Genomic DNA, 14,703 nt, shown 5'->3' with positions numbered 1-14,703 from the left:
ACCTTGGTCTTGTGCTTGATTGAGGAGGATTCTGCCAGTCCTAGGCACTAAAACTGTGCTTGCAAATTACCTTCTATTAGATAACTAAATTTTCCACATAGTGCAATGTAAGTAAGGGATGGTGGTTTCACTGTCCTCTGTACCAACAGTGGTAAACAAAAATTGCTAGCTTCTAGGTTCAAAGCCGGCAGACTGGTGAGGCAATGGGAACTCCAAACACCTCAGCTTGCTACTGTCCCTATGCTTTTCATAGAGAAAAAGAGCAGATCTTATACAGAAGTCTCTGGTATTACTACAGAATTCTGGTAAATTACAAGATTTCTTAGTATAAATTGCATGCAATGCCTTTTGGAAGTCATACCTAAAAAAAGAGGGCCATTTTGTCATCTTACATGAATGACATGTTTCAACAAGTTCTGCTATTAAAGTTCTTAAATAAATTAATCTGACAAGAAGGTAGAGGGCCAGTTCTCAAATAAATGAGACAGCAGATAAATCAACAGGAAACAAAAGAGTAGGGCTCAATGGTCAATCAATAAAGAAAGCTTACCCCTGAGTCTCAGGGAATCTTTACTGGGCTATGTTCTGTCCACCTTACTCCTGAATGGTTTGAAAAAGGAGGTAAAGAGCAAGGTAACAGCATGAACACTAAAAGCTCACTTAGGTTCAGAGAGCAAATTAATGGTTTTACAATAGAAAAATCTATCAAGAGCTAGTAAACACAAAAATACTACACCTAGTTCAGAAAAAATCTCTGAGCTGCAAGCTGCAAGCACCCTGGGAAACACTGCCTGCACTGGAACTCTTCACCAAGCATTTGGCTCTACCTGCTGTCAAAGAAAGGACATTGGGCCAGGTGGACTTTCTCTAACTTGTCACAACGGCAAGCAGACCTAAACTTCCAGCTTATTTTAGTCTTATTTTGTCATTTATATGGCTTATGTTAGCCATATATCCTTACATACTTCAGAAGCATGTAAGTCACAGAAGTTCTGGAGATAAGGCATGGCCTTTTTGGCTACTTCATTTAGGTTTTGCCCCAGGGATGTTCCTCTTGAGACTGAGCACCCGCCCTTCAGTTTGCAATGCTTTAATTATAAATCCAAATCAGTTCATTGCCATGTGCTAAACTACCATGCAAATTTTGCTGGGCTTCTCCTTGTGTGTTGTTTCAATTAAGTCTTGAGATGATAATTTTAATAGTAAGACCAAACCCTGTTTTCTAATAGAGGACAAATGTAGCCATCGGTTTAGTGAATAGAGTTGTGAATTATAATGCAGTTGAGTAGTCCTTGGGAGGGTCTGTCATGTTTTGAGTGGTATCATGTTTCCTCAACTCTGACTTCCCAAAGCCAGCAGTTTACCTACAAGAACAATGGTACAGCAAAGCGTGAAGCAATTCATTTTTTTTTAGAGAATACACAGCTGAACTCTGAGACATTAAATCCCCTGAGAACAAAAGACCTACCTTAGTAAGCAGGTAAGTTTAAACACCCATGCTTCCAGAAGGCGCTTACCAAAATGGCATGTAAATGCACATGTAAAAATGGACTCTCAGCAGCACTTTTACTCTTGAGCTAGCTTCTGGTCATGGTTGCTTTTGTGATTTCTCTTTTCTTTTACTGATCAACCAACTGATCAACCATATGATGGCTGAAGCCTTCAACTGCAAAATTACTCTTGCCTCAGTTTCCTTCAGACTTCAAGTATCTTCAGACCATGCTACAGAAGCTTCAGAACACTACTTTGAAATATGAAAAAAGGACACCCATACAATGGTACATGCTGTCTCTAGCTCCTCAACACCTCGAGCAAGACATGACTGTGTATGGGCAGAGGACAGCAAAGCATGTCATCAAATCCCACTCAGTGTACAGGAAGTTGTAGTGGAGGGTTGTCAAGGTGAGTTACAGCCATCCCACACGCTTACTGTGAGATGGAAACAGCAGAGACCACAGCTCAAACTCCTGACAAGTCATCATCATCACTGCCATCACCATGTCCCTGGCATATAAATTCTGAAATGTTTTGCTGGGTACAGCTCTAAAACTTCCTTCCTCGGCCAAAAGTTTTCACAATGGCAACTAGTATTAAAACATTAGCTAGAATGAAAAACAGGTCATTGTATTATTTAGTTCTAATAAACTAAAAAGCAAAAGGAAGAAGAATATGTTCGACTCACACAAAGTCTCAGTGACCCAAATTCATGGAATCAAACTCAAACACATTTCCAAAAAAAGCTCTAGGTACAAAAAAAAAAAACAACCATCACAACATAAAACAAACCCACAACAATAACAATGGATTCTCCTTGGAAGAAAATAAGTAATGCTGAAGTAAGGTCATACTCAGCTGGGAAACAGTAAAAGGATCAGAGAAAGGGGCTGACCAAGACTTGTCCCCAGTAACCTCTATTTTATACAACCCATGCAAGAAGTTGCTAGGAAGAGTTATATATCACTTAATAAAAAACTGTGAACAATTCCGGTAACAGTGACTACTCGGTGTATTTTTACCACCATGAGAGAGCTTAAGTGTTAAAAGAAAAACTGCACAGATTTTAACAAGGTTGAAACATGCATTAAGAAATCTTCTTGCTAAAAATCATGTTAGTGAAATTAATGAAAGTAGTGAAACATTTTAAGTCACTGAAAACGAATCCACAAAATATTTGCTTGAATGGCTTTTTATTAGTACTGCAGTTCATTTCAACCAGCTTAACTTGTTTATTCCTTCTAACATACGCGTCTTAATTTGCATACATCCTGCTCTCCAAGATGAAAACACACTCTCAGACAAAGCAGTCAAACAATACAATCCATCTGTCAGAGAAAAGGCAGAAAAAACCCACCCCAACCCAACCCCTCTCTCGGGAAGTGGTTTTTGCTCTTTACTGTTCTGCATCTTCTCCTCCTACCTTAGCAACAGCGCGTGCATCAGCCAACCGGGGCCCAGGCAGCACGTTGAGAGCATCACCGCCGGGTTACTGCAGTGCATTGCCCGCCAGTAACCGCGCCGGGAGAGACCCAGACCGTGCATGCGGTACCTCTACCGCAGTGCACCTGCTGGGCATGAGGACAGGCTTTTTCCGACTCCTCCAGCACGGATTAGCAAATAATTTAGGGCAAATCCCCCTCTCCCTTCCCCCTTCCCCCCCCCTCCTTCATTTGGGTATTCGGATATCTCGCGGGGGGGGGGGCGGAATCTGTTAAATGAAGTCACAGTGAAAAAGCCTAACTAAAAAGAAACAGGTCTGCTTAAGTGCGTGTACCAGAACTAATTTGTAACAGAGCACCGAAGCAAATCAGCAAAACCCAGCCTGTTTACATCTCTGATGATGATTTGACAGGGGGTTAACTTTCCATCTTATGCAGGAATCAGTATTAACATAATATACAGACCTCCTAGCTGAAATGTAGTCATGCTCTCATGACACTAATTCAGACCGTGATGACCACTTTTCGCATTTCATGAATATCAAGCAAACTGCCAAAGGCTCCATGTTTCCCATTGGACATAACAGAGTCATCCAGAATAAGCCATGGTCCTTCCTTCCTCTCCTGCCACTCCTGCTGTTTAATGTGCTGAATCTCAAAGCTATGAAGCAACAACCTTGACAGAGAAGACAGCACCTCTCTGGCTGGTTGTTTCCACATGGTCTGAGCCATTAGAACAAACCCAAATTAACAGAAATACCACATTTTCTGCTGAGCATGCATTCTGAATTGCTACTAAACCACTCCAAAAAAAAAACCTTGACTGCATTTTGTCTGTCTAGATCCCGTTCCCTCAAAGGTTACTACAGACCAAACCCTAACAGAACTTACACTCTGTGAGTGCAGCACAAATGAGTCATTATGGTACTAAAAATAACAATGGAGAAATTTCCAACTAAAATGTTGCCTAATTAACCATGAATACTGACAAGTATGAGAGAAAAAAAAGTAATCCCTGAGTTGTGGAGTTTTGAAATTTATTACTACTTTCTTCCTGGATGCACTCAAGTTATGTAAAAACAGTATTTCCATTTCCATCCTACATTATATATAGCAAAACCACCTAAAACCAATAGAATGAATATCCTCTGGTGGGTATATAAAATGTATCTATCTTTTCAAAGTAAAGCTAAATGAGTCTGACCAAGCCAGAAGGCTCCAAAGAACTTGTGATGCCCTATTCATATTTGGGACTACTCCTAATTTCACCCCCAAAGCACTCATTCTATTCAGACTACTTTATGCTGCTTTTAACAAAAACAGCAGAAACCTAAAGCGCTAACTTTTCTCCAAAATCCTCTTGCAAACAGTTTTCAGGCAGTTCTAGTACCAAAACTTATGTACCTATAATTCGTTTATAAACTGGTAAAACCAGTATGTTTCTGTAGTTTGCATTTCAAACTGCAGCTTAAACAAACAGTTCAGAAGCCCACGTAAGATCCACTTTCAGATCCCCTTCTCAACCCTTAGATAAATGGCTCTGTGACAAGGCAGTGAAACTTTGGCCACATTTTGTTCTGAAGCTCTGCAGATCTTGTTTTCCACACTCAAGCAGCCCACACTGGATCTAACACAGGACTCTCTCTTCCCCTCCAAGCCAGCTGGCTCCCACGTCCTAAAAGAAAGGAGAAGGTATTTTCGGACTAAGTGGCTCTGTGTGTGCTGAAGTTTTGTTTTTCTGGCTTTACCAGTCTGTCTTGATCTTGATCAGTGTCTCCACTCCAGGACTCCTGTAGCTTTCTTAAGCAAACCCTGAACCTTGCTGACCCACAGGAGACCCCTGGGACATGCCTGAACATAGGCTGGATTCAAAGACTGAGACACTCTTCCAGTTCTAGAAGACCCTTAACCTCCCAAGATCTCTGGATCAATCTCTCTCCTTCAAAACTGAAGAAATAGTTGATTCTACCAGTTGACTGATTCCATAAAAGCTCTATGGGGAAAAGTCATCCTAGACCCTGCAAAACTTTTACCTCTGTAACCTTTTCCAAATTTCCATACTGGTAAGAACTCCTGCTGAATGAAATGGGACATATACAGCTGCTCTGATCAAGGACTATCGGGCCAGATTCCTTCTCTGTTAATATCATTGACTTCAAGAGGAATTACATCATGAGTGAATCAGGTCCAGAGTCATACCAATCTTTGCTATGAATCTGATAAAACCTCATTAAAATGAATAAAGTGGCATTTTTCATACAAATCCGAGAATGAAAATGCCCTTATTTTTGAAGAGAAAGTGAGATTTAGTAGATAAATTTGGCATTTTAAGGCTGAGATACAAATCAATAAAAATTCTAATTTGAAGTCTACTATGACTTATTTAGCTTCTTTGTTGTTGACAAGCAATGCAAATTCATGTTTCGCTGTGCTTTTAATAAAAAGTAAATGATGTTACACACCATGAGTGTCATTGTCTGAACAACAAAACTAAGTACAGAACACAATAGCAGCATTACTAATTATTCTTCCTTTTGTTAACTTAGAGCCTAACCTTAACATTACTTTGAAATACCATTTTTACTGACGGGAGTACATTTTTCTGTTGCTCTTTAGTTGAATTCCTCCCCAATGTGCTGGCACAAACTGTCTTTGCAAGGAAACTATACTTCTTCTTTTGTAATCCAACACTCATAAAAGGTTTTAACTAATTCATTACAGTCATGGAGGATGATGTATAAATAGCAGAACTTTTTTCCAACCTCCACTTCAGAACAGAAACACCATTCATTTAAAAGGCACATTTTCGTAACAGCATCCCTTATTGCTCATTGCCACAACCACCACCCAAGAACAATGCGAGCTGGAAGACACCACTCTTTTTATTTTCATCTTGTGCATACAAGTGTATTGCTTTTTAAAAATCAGTCATATTTCCTACACTGGGTTTGTACTTTCAGAACTTTGTTTTCTGCTATTCTTGTAAAAAAAAAAAAAAAAACAAACAATAAAATTTAAGTATTTCACGTCACAGCCATGAGAGATCTTTTTAGCAGGGGAAACCCACAAGAAGTGTAAAGCTACAACAACCACCAGTGTTTGGAGGCACAATATTGCCCTTCTGTTGAGCAGAGACAGATTAAAGCCCATTGCTAAGTCACAGTTTCCCATTGGAGGAGAAGTGAGTAAGAGACATTCAAAACAGTTTTACATGTAAGGCATTCATCTGCAAGCCCGTTCCAAATTACACACAAACAATTCTACTTGCAGAACCACTAAAACAATTCAAGGAAACTGATAGTTTGGTCATTACCTTCATTTGAGACCATTCAGGCAACTCAGTTTTGTATTTCTCTGATGTATTTCTATTAAAACCAATGTATTGTGCCAATCCCTGGAGTAGGCAACATGGCTGGGAGGAAAGTTTGTTTCTGGCACATATCTCTCGTCTGACTAGCAATTCATTGACTCATAGATGGAAGAGACCTCTGGAGGTCACCTAGTCCAGCCTTCTACCCAAAGCAATATTACCACCACCACCAGATCTGGTCAGCTGTGGCTCTGCAAAGCCAAATCTTCTACATCCCCTCTTGCATGGAGAAAGCACGCCAACTCTGGGTGACCTCTGCAGTGCTGCACCAACCTTGGGGTGAACAGGTATCTCGTAAGGACTACCATAAGCCATCGAAACTTCAGTACGTGGCCACTGGCTCTTGCTACGTATCATCTAGTGCTACTGACAGAAGTTCAGCTTCACTGAGCTGCCCTCTAGTTAGTGGTACGCCAAAATGAGATCATCCACCAGATTCCCCTTCACTAGACCGAACAAGCCCAGCTCCCTCAGCCTCTTTTTGTAGGCTTCCTGACCAATTTTTAACCTCTCTGACAGACCCTTTCCAGCTTCCTAACACCTCTGTTGATCTGGAGGTCCCAAAGCTGAATACGTTATTCTCACTGTGCTCTCACCGATGTTGAGAAGGGTAACAACTTGCCACATCCTTCAAAGGTGACACATGTGACACATGATGTGGTTTCTTTTGCTTGCAGTGAGAGTACACTTTGGCTCATAGTCATCTTGGCATCAGCTGTGCATCTCCCAAGTCTGTTCTAGATCCCTGGTGAGCAGAAGAGTGCCAAGACCTGCTGGCAGGCAGTATGCCTCACAGCCACTCCCAGGCTGTCCTTAGCAGCCTGAGGAAAGACATATGGTGCAAGACCAGGTAAGGAGAGAATATGAACTCCTGCTTATAGATGGCAAGAAAAGTTTAATCTCCTCTTTCCTATCTAAGCATAGTGACCTACTCATAGACACAACCTAGAGTTAAATACCCCAACAGGTCTTCTTCAGCAGCAGGACATTTTGCCAGGATGTGCCACTGTGTTCAAGCCATGTCACTCAGGCATTTCAGCAAATGTGGACAGAGGTTTTTGGCATAGAATCCCTCAGTCATTTCAGGCCAATGAGAAAGAGATCCAGGTAGAAAACTCAAGGTTTTAAATCTTAACGTGAGACACTTTAACCTAGCTCAATTTTTTTTGGGAAAAAACTTCAACACTTGAGTTTGTTCTGCAAGATAAAAAATAATCCTGAATGTACAAAAGTTGCTGCCAAATCAGGTTGTTCACCTATGGACAGTATGGCTACACACAATTTAATCAATAATTAAAATAAGGCAGGTGTGTGTACATACAGTTTGATGTTGAAAAAAAGCCATTAAAGCCTCAAGTCAGCACATCCTTCAACAAATGTATAATTGTATGCACAGGCTGTCCACACACAGTAGCACTTCCACGGCCACAGCTCCAGTGTTTTTCATACCACACATTTTTAGAGTATTCAAGGCTTGGTGCTGTGATAATTACACAATTTCCAGACAGCAGCAGTGTACTTTATGAAACAATTTCAAGTAGAACCTTTAAGCCAGTGGATTTATAGATTCAGAGCAAGTGCAGGTATCAAGTATGGCTCACATAAGCAGCATACTGGCAGGGGCTTATCTCTTAAAAAGAACTAAAGCACACAACCATACTAATTTACATTATTAAGAGAGAATTCCTGAAGGAAAAGCAGTTACACCATTTAGTACACAAAATTCTCCTTAAGATTTCAGTATTTTGTCTTGGGCTTACTTCTTTGTGCCAGCAGGAATTTACTGCACAACCTAGCTTTCATTTTGGAGATGACTAGTCACACACACAAATCAAAAACTCAACGAAACACATGGCTACACAAAGCAGATGAAGGTATAAAACGAATGCAGGCAAAGCAGATGAAAAAGGACGGAGCCACCTTACACCCACCTTTCAGAACTGGAATAGACCAAGAGCATCTAAAGAAGAGAGCTGAATATGCCTTCCTTATTGCCATTGGTAAATCAGCACCAGAAGAACTGTTTCAGAGCCACGGTAAGCGCAACTGGATTGTGAAAGTGGTAACACATCCCTTCCTTGAGAAGCATCCATTTGATGTGCCTTGTGTTGTAGACTGTGAACTCTTTGCTGTGTATTATTAGCAAAGTAGCTAGCAAAAGAACATCCTAGTCCTTGACTAAATTCTAGGATTTACTCCTAGCTATTTTGGAATATGCTAGGATTCATTCCTAGCAATAGCCAGTGTTTTCATCAGTTAAAAGAAATGGTAAGCTTAGAGAGACCCATCATAGAACATCAAGAGATAGGCATGGTCTGACATTCCTATAACTCACAGCATTTACTTCCAAACACAGCACTTTAAGAGAATAATTTTTACCCTGGTTTCAAATGCCTTCTGAAATTCTGCGACGCTGTCTGTTCTGAAATAGTATTGAAAAAAATAACCATTTCACAAAACAGCCAATTGCAAAAGTAAAAAAAGCAGCTTCTTTCCCCTCACCCCCGTCTTTACACTACTGCATGCTCCACCCACTACCGACAATAACTTGTAGACATACAAGATCACAGGACAGATACTTGGCAGCACAGCAACACTATAATTATTTCAGATACTTTAGAATTAGGAGGCAAAAATATGCAGTTGTTTGAACTATTGCACCTACAGTTTCTTGGGGTGCAAGAGGCCACACACCCTACTGCATCAGGCTCCAGGAAAGTTCCCGGTGTCAAGCGGAAGCAGTGAGTATATTAAGAAGCCAAGCAAAAAGCAACTCTGAAAATGTGCTTCCTCTACTTGCTCCACAACAGATTCATTACACCTAGCATGAGCATTCACATGGGCAATAATGTTTATACATTAGCCAAAACATTACGTTTTCCTCACCTTTCTTTCTCCACCATGGCCCTTCTTGGATAGAGTATGACAGTTCTTTAAACTCAATATTCACAGCCGGTCTGCGGGGTAGGTAGGAGAAACGATGAGCTTCTGTCAGAGTACTGTCCACTTTTTTAAAATGTCCATTCATCAGTCGAATGTCTTGGATATCTGTGCCATTGGACACTACTTCATCCACTGAAACACACACCGACTTTGGCTCGGCCATGGCACAAGCAGAATTGCTGCCGTTCTAGAGAGAAGTTGGAGAATGGACAAAGTTCACAGACTTTTGTTTAGGAACGTGTTTCCAAACCTTCTGCACTAGAAGAATTATTACTTAAGTAACACAAGAATCCAGCACAGTAATGCACTGAAAGGTGAAAGGGGAAACAAAAATCAATCTTTTGTTTGTTCTGCCAGTGTCTTGACAGAAGAGGTAAAAGAGCTGTCGCATTCAGCAGCACACAAAGGGCAGTTCCTTGAGCACCAGTTACCCTTCAAAGGGTATATACACAGCACACTAGTATCGTCAGAACAGAGTAGCTCTTTCACCAGATTAATACATTTATAAGTTCAGTCCCCATTGGTTTCTCATGCACCCAACAGAATTTGGTTATAGTTACTCTGATTCCAGGGCTTGTAGTGGGACAGAGCTGAAGGGGGAAGGGAGCTGCCAAACAATTATTTGTGCAGACATTTCAAAAGACAACCACTCAAAAAGTCTAAGAGCTGTCATTCCTTTGGATCAGCATGTAATTCCATAAATGTGAAGCTGCACAAGCTATATTTCTGTGAATTTTAAAATGTATGATTTTGTGCCTTATTTGCTCCTGCGCTGATAGTTCTGGAGACTTTGCAACTTAGAACAGTAATTCTTTCCTAGGTGTCTGTTAGAAAAGCACAGTGCTTTCCACCCAAAATCCTTGCACGCTTTGCTTGCTTGACAGTGATTCCTAATGGAAATCTTATCAGTTACATAAATGTATTAAATCTTGCTAAAGTACTTGCACTGTTGACATTGTAAGGTCAATGCTCCCTGCTTACAGCCATACTTCTTACTACGCTTTGCCCATTGTAGCACTCAGTGTAATTCCACTTGGCATTTTTTGGACTGAATCTCTTTCTCCTCCTCTCCTGACCATGATGATGGCCTGCTGCCTGCCCTTCTCTTCTTTTTTATTATGCACACAAGACTTGAACTTTTTCCATTACTTTCACCTGCATAGGCACCTTGCACCAGTATCAAGAGGCTGTGTATAAAGCCAAAAGTGAAACAATAATGAATTCTCTTCAGCTAAACACAAGTTTGAAGAGTTAGGCTGTTTGCTGTCATCTGTTGTTTGGAGTATGTCCTAAGCAGGGCCCAACATCTGCACCGTTGTTTATTAGAAAATATTAGTATTTTTAATGTAGATCTGTATCGGAGAAGACTTCTTTTGTGCTAGGCTTTCCATGCTGTCACATGTGTCCAATAACCTACATGTCCCCAAAGGTTAACTGTTGGGAAAACCTTGGAGCTGCACTACTTTTCAAGGCATTAGTGTTGGAATACCTCCAAACAGAGAGCTGTAGGTCAAGCCACCGTCTCCCCCTATTTATCCTCCATTGCCACAGAGAAGTCACATTGCCCCCTTTTCTCTGTGCCAGTTTCATCCTCTGTCACGGTTATTGTTCCTTCCCTTTATGTTGTAAAAACAGTGCTGCTCAGATCAGTCACTTGACATGAATGCAGATGAAAAATATTTTTAAAAAAGTCCTACATAACCACTGATGAAAAATATTTCAAAAGTAGCCCTAAATAAACACTACATAGCAAGGGCCATCTTGCTCTCCATGCATATGCCCCAAGTTCTGGATGTTAAAATCAGCTCTGCTTACTTCATTTTCTCAGGAGATTTTAATCATGCCCTCAAATTACTTAAAGGTCAGGTATCCAGTAACACTCCCAATTTCTTACAGAGCTGACTGTAATGGTATGTAATTTGAACATAACAAGCATAACGTAAAACATCCTAGAACTGAACAATTAAAGCAGGGGAACCTCCCTCTTCCCTAAAAAATAAGAGAAGATGAGTTAGCAGTATTCTTTCCTGAATGTTTTCAAGGTTTGTCACTCATAAGCTGTTTCAGAAGAACCACTTCACACACCAAAGGGAATATCCAAAAAAACAACTCTCTGAACCAGTCACCTTGAGCATTCAGGTGACAGTCAGAGTTTCTCTAGTTCAAATCAATTCAAATAGAAATATCCTTTGGACAAATTCCTTGTCCGCCTACTTATTCTTCTGGCAGTATGAAGCCAGAGGCTTTTATTCTGGGCACATAAAACAAACCATTTCAATCACCCAGCAGACTGAAATGCCTGTTTTCAGTGAGAGAGTCCTGCCGGTACTTGGTCACAAGCCTGCCTTCTCCAGCGACCACCGGCCAGGGGTGAGGATCCTCCCAGGGCCTGGGGTGGCAGATGCAGCTCCCAGCCACGGGATCACCTTTGTTTGCAAAGAGACGGCCAATCCCCATGGATATGCCAGACTTACCCAAGCCCTGTGTAACGAACTCCTCAAGCACACCCCAACTCCCTTCCCACAAGGGCTAACACCAACAAACCCTTCAAACTGGTACTCACTTGAACCCCCCTGCGCATCAGACACGAAGAGCGCTATGTTCTCAAGCACTACGCTCACATCTCAGCCGCTTTCGTACAGGTTTACTTCCCCTATAGTTTTACTCTGCCGCTAAGGAACTGAACCGCTTCCCGGCGCCCACTGTGCAAGACCCCACCGCCCGCCCGCAGCGGCAGGACGGTCCCGCCGGCTCTGCGCCCTCCTTGCCCGCCTCATGCCGCCCCGGCTGTTATGCAAAGGTTACGGTCCCTCTGCAAATCTGTTTTGAAAACGACGGGGCGCAGCAGCGCAAGGAGCATGCTCGGAGCAGCCGCTAATCCCCCCGTCTTAGCGACAGCACTGAGGTAACTAGCGGTCAAGCGCCGCCGTCCCCTTACATTCCCCGCCGCCAAACGGGGGCTGCCCCGCACCCCGCTGCGCGACGCAGCCCCGGGACCACCGACCAGCCCCGGTTGTCCCTCAGGGACAGTGGGACATTACCCGCGGAGCCCTCGCTCCGTGTCCCCCCAGCTCCGCACCTCGCCTGCCGCGGCCGCGCAGCACCCCGCGGAGGTGGGCAGGGAGCGCAGGGAGCGCCTTACCAAAGCGGTGCCCAGGGAGAAAGCCGCCATCAGACATGCCATGTGCTCCGCTGCCCGCCCGGCTGCTGGCTGCTGCTCCAGCTCCGCCGGCGGCGCGCCGAGCCCTCGAGTGCCGCCTCTCCGTCCGGAGTGGCTGCGGGAGGCAGGCGGGCAGGGAGGGAGCGGCCTCCCCCCGCGATGGGGCCGCCTCCGCCCGGGGCTGCCCGCCCCCCGGTCCCTGCTGCGAGGCTGGGGAGAGCCGGCGGCGCGGTGCCGGGGGGCCCAGCCCGCAGGGGCCGTCACCGTTCCTCTGCCCAAACAGGCGGCAGACGCTTCACCAGGGGACTGCGGGCGGGCAGCGCTCGCCGGATCACCACTGGGGGAGGGCTGCCGGAGTTGCCTCCACACCCGAAACTCGCTCAGGTCCCGGCCAGGCTTCCTTATGGCCTCTCGGAGGGGACGTGCGGTGGCGTTCCCCGAGGAAACGGGGAATCGAGGCACTTTCTAATGTTGTTTTCTGCCATCCTGCCCGCATGAGGAGGAGGTGGCTCTTCTGGCCCTGGGACTTGCATGCCATTGATTTATAAGCTGTTGGGTTCAGAAACAGGGAGAATGAAGGTTCTCGCTGAGTTTCCATCTTCATTCATTTTCCCATCAAATCAAACACCTGCATTTCAGCATGGTCCTGCAAAGATGGGGCCTAAACCCCATGTTTATGAAGGGCAGTGCGTGCTGTTCACCTGCTGTTGGGGTTGTTTTAGCACTGCTGACTCGAATCTAGATCCATGATGAGGTTGTGAGATAGATTCATGAGCTGTGCTACCCAGTGGCAGGAAGCTCTGCCCAGCCAGTTCACCAAGAAGCCAGATAATGGAAGAGCTGCCAATTGCTTGAAGTGCCGGAGAAGTTACATACCTGCTGGGCCGGTTTTTGGTGTGTGCTTATGCTCCATCTCTATTCCCCAGGAAGTAGTAGGAAGAGGTGACAAATTATAGCAGGGGTCCAAGAGCAGGATTCCAAGTGTCTACCAAATGTTCTACACGAGTTCATCATCTCTGCTAACCAGGGGCTTGCCATAATGCTTGGTGCTCGTTTAGCATTGTAAAGAGACAGAGGTAATCTTTACAAAGCCCCTGGAAGGTAGTTAAGTGTTTTATCCTTGCTGAGCTGTGGAGGGGTGTTTACTGCAGGAGGCACAGCGCTGCAGGGAGGCAACTGCTGCACAGAACATCTATGCTGGGTCAGATGAGAGTCCATCTTCCACAGTACCCTTCCTCCTGAGAGTGGCTGGGAGATGGATACTCAAAGAACTTAAGCTCAGGCTGGCTTATATTAGGTGTCACACTGATACTCACCCAGCCTACAGCTGATTTTGTCTCTTCTTTCAGCATCTACCTGCTCTGGAATACCAGACCAAACACAGATAGGCGCATACTCACTGAAGGCTTGAACTGTATTTGAGAAGAAATTTGAAATGCAATTCTTTCTTAATGTTAGAAATAAAGAGAAATTATGAAGCAGTCTTCCAGTGAGGGTCCAGGGTTTTAATTAACATGATTTGGAGGATGTGTCGATAGCATCTAAAATTTGTTCAAGCTTGTCTCATTTATTTTCCCTTAGAAACATTGAGAAGGCTGCATTATCTCCCCACAGGGCCTGAAAAAGGCTGTGAAATACAATCAACAGAATGGTTTGGGTTGGAAGGGGTGTTAAAGATCATCCAGTTCCACCCTCCTGCTATGGGCAGGGACACCTCCCACTAGACCAGGTTGCTCAAGGCCTGTCTGACATGTCCTTAAACATTTCCAAGGTTGGGGCAGCCACAATTTCCCTGGATAACCTGTTCCAGTGTTTCAGCACACTCATAAGTGAAGAATTTCTTCCTAATATCTAATCTAAATCTATCCTCTTTCACTTTAATTCCATTTCCCCTTGTCCTATGCAGCTGTATATGTTTAAGGCATTTACAGAGTAAAATAAACTGCTTAAAGATATCATTTATTTTAACTGTGAAATGGAACAAGATACAGAGAGCAAGAGATACTCTGATCTTAGTGAATGTGTGATACCGATTCAGCATGATGCTTATTATCCTGTTTTAACTTCGTAAAGGCTTAGGGAGAAGTAAGAAAAACAACATAGAGGCTGTAACGAAACTCAAACACACAGTAGTGAAATCTGCTGCACAAACAAAAGTTTTAGCTCCGTCTGTAAGCGGCTTACAGCACTAAAGGCTGAACTATGCCTTTCACAGCCCAGTCCTTCACAGGAAGGCATGCACTGCCTGTCAGCTGCAGGGCTGCTTGCGCTGCCCACCCGGGCTCACCCATGTC

At 43.6% G+C, this 14,703-nt stretch overlaps 1 protein-coding gene across 1 annotated transcript in view; it reads right to left on the bottom strand.

Moving 5' to 3' along the window:
• ABCG1 (ATP binding cassette subfamily G member 1) overlaps positions 1-12,612 on the bottom strand; it is a 50,027-nt gene extending 37,415 nt beyond the window's left edge. The window contains exons 1-2 of the mRNA XM_062602568.1: positions 12,392-12,612; positions 9,193-9,436 (exon numbers count right to left, since the gene is read on the bottom strand). Coding sequence (XP_062458552.1) covers positions 9,193-9,436; positions 12,392-12,433 — 286 coding nt within the window. The 5' untranslated portion in view covers positions 12,434-12,612. The remainder of the gene's footprint in view (positions 1-9,192; positions 9,437-12,391) is intronic.
• Positions 12,613-14,703: the final 2,091 nt, after the last annotated feature.

The sequence above is a fragment of the Pezoporus occidentalis genome, unplaced genomic scaffold (genome assembly GCF_034315485.1).
Source record: "Pezoporus occidentalis ecotype Australia unplaced genomic scaffold, CSIRO_AGI_Poc_V1 ctg77, whole genome shotgun sequence".
Classification (NCBI taxonomy): Eukaryota; Metazoa; Chordata; class Aves; order Psittaciformes; family Psittacidae; genus Pezoporus; species Pezoporus occidentalis.
Note: the sequence above shows the minus strand (reverse complement) of the source record. Positions and strands in the feature narration are given on the sequence as shown.